General features: G+C 43.6%; 1 protein-coding gene across 1 annotated transcript in view; it reads left to right on the top strand.

Moving 5' to 3' along the window:
• LOC102040140 (C-1-tetrahydrofolate synthase, cytoplasmic) overlaps window positions 1-6204 on the top strand; it is a 20012-nt gene extending 13808 nt beyond the window's left edge. The window contains exons 14-16 of the mRNA XM_031066326.1: window positions 732-884; window positions 4774-4882; window positions 5064-6204. Of these exons, the coding sequence (XP_030922186.1) occupies window positions 732-884; window positions 4774-4863 (243 nt within the window). The 3' untranslated portion in view covers window positions 4864-4882; window positions 5064-6204. The remainder of the gene's footprint in view (window positions 1-731; window positions 885-4773; window positions 4883-5063) is intronic.
• Window positions 6205-8695: the final 2491 nt, after the last annotated feature.

Below are 8695 nucleotides of genomic sequence, written 5' to 3'. Positions count from 1 at the left end.
TTATACAAGACTTAATGTGGAAAGTTTAAGTTTTGATCCTGCCATCTGGTTGTTGAATTCGGTGTTTTCTGGTTGCTGTGCTGCTTCTGCTCTTCTTGAGTGTGACATTGTTGTGAATTTACCTGCTTCTGCATTATTGAAGGCCTTTGAAGAGAAAAGCAATATGAGGACTGGCAATTCATTGGCTTCAACATGCTGTAACCAATTTTCCTTTTGCAGTCCATTTACTACTGGCATGTAGAGCTTCTCACTTTCGTGCTTCTTATATATTCCTTTACAAGTCCATCAAAATCCCAAAGGCATGCAATTGCCACTTCCTCACAACCTGCAATTGTATTGATCAAACACTTCTAATTAACTGACTTGATCTGAACAAAACTTTAACTCTGAGCTGTTCAACATTTTAGGAAGAGAGTAGGCTGAAGAGAGTTGGCTGTCAAGGTTGTATATCCGACACTTCCATACCATTAATTTTTAACTCAGCTGGATGCGCCAAGGGACATGGTGGTTCTTTCTTTAGTACTTAATGGAGGGTGGGGAGAGAATTTGAGAGAGAAGGAATGGGGATGTAGAATGATCAGTGGATCTGACAGGCTGTGGATGAAGCACTTGTTGGGAAATAAAATGCCTGATGTCTGCAGAGAGTGGCACAATAGAGCAATTAGATTTTTGTACTGGAAAAATTACTGGTTTTTCCACTTATGTCATTCATTTTCTTTCTGTTTTCCCAGGGATTTGGAAACCTGCCAATCTGCATGGCTAAAACTCACTTGTCATTGTCTCATGACCCTGAACAAAAAGGAGCACCTACAGGTTTTGTTCTGCCAATCCGAGACATTCGGGCCAGCGTTGGGGCTGGGTTCTTGTATCCCCTGGTGGGAACGGTATGTGGCAGCTGTGGGTGAGGAAAAAACTTCGTGTGCATTCCAGGAGTCACTTACTGTTAAGTGTCCTAGATTAGGAGAGTCCTTGTCATTTACAGTTGGTGTTTTAACAGTCCAGTGTATCAGGTGCCTTAATAGGGGTTTTTCTCAGGGGGAAGAGGGAGGCTGAAATAGACCATTTCACATTTGAATAATTAGCAAGCCCCTGCTGTATTCCTCAGGTCCCACATCTCTTTTCCTTAATTTTGAGAAAAGGGTGAGCTCTGTAGTTTGTGAGTTGTAGGAACAGCAGGCTGGTGGAGGGAGAAATCCTTGGCCCACCTGGTGGCTGTTGAGGCTTTCCATTCCTGGTGAAGCGCTTTGCAGGTGACCTCTGTGTACAGCTGTGGATCAGGGCACAGCAAGGCAACCCCTCCTAAGCTTACAGAGCAGATGTGTCTGGATGAGACCCCTCCAAAGCAAAACTGAGATGTGCTATCAATCATTTATCAGGATCCCCTCCTCTTTGGTTCTCATGGTTTTGCTGACCATCTGTTTGCTGTTCAGCCTGCAACAATTCCAACAACTCATTTCACTGTGCCCTTCAGTTTTTAGTTTCTGTTCTTTGATATGATTGGCATATTGTCAGCTGAGAGGGGAGAGAGTAGCAACAATGGAAACAGGATCCTGGAGCAGCTTTGTTATGAATTGCCTGGCAGAAAGAGGAGCTATCTGCAAAATGAACCCACATTCAGGTTTGCATCTGTAGAAACAGCACTAGGATGAAAGGATCCACTGGAAATCTTACCTGGGGAATCTCTTCTGGGCAAATGTTGAATAAGTAGTTAGATTACCTTAGGGCATGAGGCAGTTGGAGCAAGCAGCTCTTTTTCATGTTTACTAGCCTGAACCTTTTCCTGAGGTCTTCATGGCAACATGTTTGTTGTAATAAAGTTTCAGAAGCATTAGGGGTGCATGACTCAGTTGATGAAGTTGCTGATTTAAGAGTTGGATCCTCTCTTCCTTCAAATGCTAGCTAGAGCCAAATATTGGCTGCCTTTTTCTTTTAATTCTTTTTTTTTAAAAAAGGTAGTTGAGGTTTCCAGATTATCCAGCATAAATAAGGTAATCACATCCCTGATTAAAGTCTGGCTCATCCATGATCTAAAGACTGATGTGTGTTTTGGGATAGAATGAAGATAGCATGCCTGTTCCTGTTATAAATGCCATTTTTGCAAGCCAAGATTTAGTCCAAACAGTGATTTATTTTATTATTTATTCCATAAGCATTGGAGAAGGAAAGGGTACACTGCATTAATGAGTAAACAAGAGAGAGATGTTTTCAGACATTAAAACTAACATTTTGGCTCTTTTTCTGATGTCTTCGGTTTCTATGGAGTTGGACTTTTTCCTTTCTGCTCCTGTACCCATTTCCTAATGCTTTCTTGGCTATGTAGCAAATCATGGTGTTAATTCTGCCAGAGTTAACGATAAGTCTTCTGGCTGGGACGTGATCACTCTTCTGTGGTGTCTAAAGCCCAGGGAATGGATGTCCTTTTGAGAAACAATCTGGGCCATTTTGAATCAGATCACTATTTTAAACCCATTCAGCAGGGGATGTGTTAGCCTTAGAATAAATTTTAGGCAGCAGCCATTGAACTGTGAGCTGAAAATGCAACAAATATGTAGCTCTATGCAGAAGCTTTTAGGATAAATGTGAGGTGAAATTAATCACTGGTGTGTGCCTATTCTTTTTATCTGAAGTTAATCACAAAGGCACATCATGCTTTATTTTTTTTCTCAGCTTCTGAGGTTTGGAATTTTCCTTACTGGCTTAAAGGTGAAACTGTTGTACCTCCATGAAATACTGGGAAATTGTAAAGGAAATATAATTTCAAAGGTTATCTAGATTTAAATTAAATAAATCATTGGAATAAGATTTATTTGGTCTCTTTTCTGGTGCTGCTGCTGAATTGGAAACGATTCTGTTATTCAGCTCTGGTTTTTTAGATCCTAAATAACATTTCTTTTGAAAGATCCACAAGAGCAACAAATATATGTTTGGTTGGTATTGGTTTTATTTGAAATCTTGCAAGGGGTTTGATTATACCCAGGTGGTCTAAGTTTTTCTTGTAAGTAAATAGTGTGAATTGCCCTGTGTTCTTTTTGAGCACATGTGGTATTAAAGGGGAGGAGAATAAATGAGAAAAAGTTCATTCCTTCAGCTCTGAAAATAATAGCATGAAGCATTGTAGATACTTGTACAGAAAATTAGTAGCCTGGATGGAAATTATTCTGCACTGCATGGAAATTTGGGGTTTGAGCAGACTGCCTTGAAGTAATAGATAACAGAGTAGCCACTGTGGGCTGCCCTCTGGATGGGAAAGGAGGAAAAATTGACTGTTTATTTCAAAATAGAAAGTGCAAGAAATGGCAAAGTCAGGCACATTTTCAGCACCTCCTACTCTATTGAATGTCACTCTCTGAGCTCCTGCTGTGGCCCTCTGAATCTGGAGGTGGAGATCTGCAAAGCTCCATGATTCTCCAGTGGTACATAAATAAATAGGAAGTTTCTTGCTCTTCGTGGCCAGAGACTGAGAGCTGAGAACAGGAAAGCCCCTCTGGGCACTTTGAACCTCTTAACACTTTTGTGAGATGTTCTTGAGAGCAAAATATTTTTACAGCTGAGCACAAAGAGAAGGAATGGGGGTCCTCTCTGTGACCCTCCTCTTCTCTGTCTGGGACAGCAGTGGCTCTCATAAAAAGCTAATGCAGCCCCAGAATTCATTACAAAGAGGGGACTTTAGTGATTTTTACCTTTGCATAACCCATGAAAGACTTGCAGTGGTACAGTACATGTGGGACTGGTGTTAGCACTTGTAAATGGCTAAGGAAAATGGGCTGGGAGTCCAAAACCTCCCTGACCAGTTTTGAGAACTGCAGAAAAGACCTCACCAACAGAGCTTTGCCTTCTTGCTGCTTAGCTTATTATCAAAAGGAAGATGGGGAGGTAATTTGATTAGCGTGCAAAATACTTGCTCAGGGAGAAAATACCAGGTTGCCAAAGAGATGTTTAATCTAATGGAGACAGGCATAACAATACTGACTGTGAAAGCTGAGGCAGGGTGATGCAGATAGAAAATGAGACCTTTCAAGTTCTCCCTTTTTATAAAAGCACTTAATGACCACTGACATAAAGTACCAAACATGGTCACAGACCCTTGTAGAGTCCGTGTTCAGCCTGTGTGTGCTGCTGGGCTAAATGCTGCCTTAGGGGAGGGGAAATGCTGTCAGCTGCAAGGATAAATCAGGCCAGGTGTAGTTCCTGCCAGCCTTGTTCTGCATCCCTGAAACTGGGTACTCAGCAGTGGGACAAGTGCAGAGGAGTGGCCTGAGGCAGTAGTGCTTTGTGAGCTTCAGTTCTGCCTCAGAACAGCCCTTCTGAGTGTGTTCCAGTAATTATTGCTAATTATTTAACATGTCTAGTTCTAGATTCTCAAGGAATTGTAATCAACTGAGACTTTACAGCTGGCAAAGTTGTATTAAAATTTGTATCTTCACTTTAGTACTCAGAAAACTTCAGAAGTAATTGTCTCATCACAGCAAAGTCCATGAACACTCCTCCAACAGTAAACTGATCAGCTGCATAGCCAAGTATTTTGCCAAATCTTGGGCTCAGTTACTTGCAGCTGCAGAAACCAAACTTAATCATCATAAAAAGCAAAAACTTCATATCTGTCTACTGAGCCAGGAGTTTCTGGTTCTCATGGGCTGCTTCAAAACAGTCCATGACCATCATTCTCTGGTCTGTTGGTGTTCAGGGAGCTATTGCCATCCAAGTTTTCAGTGTTGGATCTTGTGCCCAAAAATGCTTCCACTGCCATTTTAACATTTGTCTCTTGTTGTCCAGATGAGCACTATGCCAGGACTTCCTACAAGACCCTGCTTCTATGATATAGACCTGGACCCAGTGTCAGGAGAAGTAAATGGGCTCTTCTGAAAGGAGTGATTAACCAAAGGTTGGTGCCTTCTTGAAAGCCTTCAATATTTGGGCTTTATTTTTGCAAAGATCTTGAGATAATGGAGTTAAGCCAATCCCATATTATGCCATATGTTTCCAAATGACATTTTATTATAATTCAGCCTGAAAGTTGCCTGCAGTACTATATAATAGTAATTAAATTTTATTTTTGTTTTTAGCTCCCAGAAGAACACCTGATGAGTCATGTAAATGGAACTGTGCTCTGATCTTTTTTTTAAAGTCAGAATAAGACATCAGTGAGAATATAGTGCAAGAAGTGACTGGAAGGAGGAGTACTGAAGAATCAACCAGTAACTTTTAATCTGTAATAATTTTTAAACTGCTGCCTTCCAAGCTAGTTGACACTGAGCATATAAAGCAGATTTCCTCTACAGACCTCCCGCTTCATGATTGTAGCTGAAGCAGAATACAGAAGCTTGGCTTTAATGACCTCTTTTGATTCAGTGACATGATTTTAATAATTAAAAATCCTAAAGCTGGAGCTGTTTGAAACAGTCTTGGGACTTTAATTGTCTTAACCATCAGGGTTTTGCAGCATATATTATCTTTAGAAGTCTTGCTGGCTGCAGTTTCCCCTTTGCCACGCGGAATCCTCTGTTCTTCTCGCACCATGGGAGAGCCTGCTGTGCCCTGGCACTGCTCCAGTGTCATTTCAGAGGAGCAGGGAGGATCCCCTTCGCTTCCCAGAGCTCTCCACAAGTGCTTCCCCTGCCTTCTGCTGGGAGTTTCTCCTGCAGGCACCTGAGCCACATCAGATGGCCCAAGCCCAGCTGTGACTGCTGTGTTCTTCTGTCCATGGAATGAAAGCTCTGCAGAGCAGATCTGGAGGGACTGGGTCTCTGGCCCATATCTGTGGCTTCCACCAGATGTGCCCTTTGAACCACTTCCTGCTCAACCATAAGTGCAGTTACACCACCGACAGGCCTTGTTTCACATGGTACCTTTTTGATCAATAGAGACAACGTGAATAGTGATTTGTAGCATGTTTTGTCAGCAGGCCAAAAATCATTTTGTAACATGAAGATTGCATTGCTGCCAATTTTTTTAACTAATACAAATAAACTGGCAAATACTTCAAGTGCTTTTTGGGTTTTAGTGTATGCACTGAGATGACTGAATTAGGATTTATTTCTGTGATTAAGTACACACAACAGCAATCATTGTATTGACAAGTAGGAGTGATTATTGCAGTAATAAGTAACCTGCAATGCACCAGGGTGTGTGTGTTTTAATCTGGTTTCCTTCCCTGGATGATGTATGTTGTCTGTAGGAAATAAACTACCTGAATTATTCTGTGAATGTGAGATACTTGCATCTGACTGCAGAATATCTGAATTAACAGTCATGAGGCCCATCTGCTTGTATCAGAACTGAATCTAAAAACATTCCAAATTTGGTGAGAACTGGGAGGATCAGGATGTAGGTGTGCACCAACGTAGGAGAGCATTTGTAGTACACAGATACTGTGTGTGAATATATATATATATATATATGGATATGGAGAGAAAGAGATCTCTATCTCTTCAATTATTCAGGAGGGGAGAATAATTACATAAAAGTTACCTGGTTGTGAACACTTAAAATGGTTATGAGAGCATTTGAGATGCATTCACAGCCTCCTAATATGTTCCTTTTGCTGTAATCCAGCCAAGGATTTCCTGGCAGCCAGGAGAGCAGGCTCAGTCCCCTTGCAGGGGGTCAGGATGGGCTCCCCCACTGCTGCCCAGCCCCCCAGCCTGGCTGAGGGTACCTGCAGCTCCTGGGCCCAGCCTTCCCTGGAGCAGGGTGCCAGAGCGGATGCTGCCAAGTCTGCTGTCAGTTCCTACATTTAATCTTCCCTGCTACACTGCTTTCCTGCAAGTGCTCTGTGTTCCACCTTCATTTTATGCTTATGAAAGATGGGATAAGTGCAAATTTATGCTAAGATTAGCCTCCTTTTAGTTTAGCATGAGATCATAGCCATGTGCTTGAGAGAGATGGTTCAAGAGGTTGCTAGTCCCCCTCCTGCAGTGAGGCACAGCAGGATCAGGCACGAACTTTTGAAGGGTTTGCTGCACAACAACAAAGCACAAGGGCCAAAAAAACAGCCCCAAGCATCTCCAGAGATCAATGGGGAATGTTTTCTAACCTGCACTTCCAACCTTTCTTTTCTCTTGCAGGATGGATACATAAATAAGTTATTTTTTTAATACTCTCCTTTGCAGCTAAGGGTGCCAGCTAGGTCTTGTCCTATCAAACAGGACACAGAGGACACTTAATTTCTCCTAGCTAAGTACTCAGTGGTTCTCTTCTCCTCCTGTTGCTTAGAGAAAAAACTAATTATGTACAAATTTCTTCTCTGTGGGCTATTTGTGGGCCTGGTCCTTAGCTGGTGTTACAGCCATCCGTCCCCGTGCTGTGCTGTTGTGAGAGCACTGCATCACATTCTGTAAGAAATAACACAGATTTATGGTTTTAGGTAGTGCTGGGGACAAGAAAGAGGAGAAGATGTTGCTTGGTTGACTTGTTGTGTGTCACCAGCACCACAGAAAGAAAACAGGATCCAGCTGGGCCAGGATCTCCTGTCCAGCTTACCCAACTTCTGACCTGATGCTTTGCTTGCCTTTTATTTCCCTTTCACCACAGCCATTGGTGCTGCCATCTGCCCCTGGAGAGTCAGGAATAATTGGATTCCATGCAAAGTGCTCCCAAGGGGATTCATGGCAGCTTGCCTCCATCACACCACCACATTCCCCAGCCTCACATTACCATCCTCATTGTCTGCTTCCCTCCCTCCTGCCTCCAACTGCAACGAGGGAAAAGCTCCTTGCATTGAAGGGCCTCACTTGGCTTTAATAAAGCAGTGGATCATAATTAGAACCCACCACCCACCTCAGGAGAGAAGCTGTTTCCAAATGAAGTTTATTATCCTGAGTGAATGCGAGCAAACACATCTCAGAGGGGAGCTTTTAAAAAGGCAATTCCTTGTGATGCTCAATGCACTTTTTCAGCCCTCCTGGCTGGCGTTTCAGCCCAACTAATCCATTTTGTACCTTTTTTCCCATGAAGAAACCTAGGAGGGGGGAGGCCATGTATGTTTTTCTAAGCCTGGCCTACACTGGAAGCCACTTGCAAGTTCAGAGTGCTGCTTTGCTCAGTTTCTCGTGTGCAAACACGCTGTGAAGCAGTTAATGTCTGTAAAGCCTTTGTGGGCGTCAGCTCCCCGTGGAGATGAATGGGGACGTTCGGGCATCTCAACTGCAGTTTCCTGTAGTTCATCAGCTGCACTGGGAAGTCCTTTTTCTGGAGGCTCTCCCATCAATCATCACAGCTGGAGACGTGATTTTTTAAAGTCAGATCTCAGCTGCTTTGGAGAGAAGAAAGGCTCTGATGAAAGAGGCACTTTCTCTGGTGTTTTGGGCATGGATTAGTTTGAAGACAAGAGCTGGCTGTCCTTATCTCCACCTCCAGAGGTGTAGCTCCTGCAGCACCTCCAACAGTGAGTGCTGAAAGCTGTGAAGGTTTTAGGTGGGACACAAAAAACAGCTGCCAAGAGCAAGAACCCTTCCCTTCCCACCAAGCCAGGAACCCCCCAGCGGTCCCTCCTCCCCGCAGGGTGTGCTCCGGGCTCCCTTGCCGCTGGGATCCGAGCTACAAACCGCAGCTCGATTGCTGGGAGGACCTTCACCCCGAGCTGAAGTTGGTGGTTTTCGGGTCTGCAGTTGCCGTGCACAGCCTGGGAGGGGACGGAAGGTTCCTCTGCCAGCGGGCGAGGGATCCTGCCCGCCAGGAGAGCGGCGCTGTCCCGCCA

Source organism: Geospiza fortis, unplaced genomic scaffold (assembly GCF_000277835.1).
Source record: "Geospiza fortis unplaced genomic scaffold, GeoFor_1.0 scaffold23, whole genome shotgun sequence".
Taxonomy (NCBI): domain Eukaryota; kingdom Metazoa; phylum Chordata; class Aves; order Passeriformes; family Thraupidae; genus Geospiza; species Geospiza fortis.
Note: the sequence above shows the minus strand (reverse complement) of the source record. Positions and strands in the feature narration are given on the sequence as shown.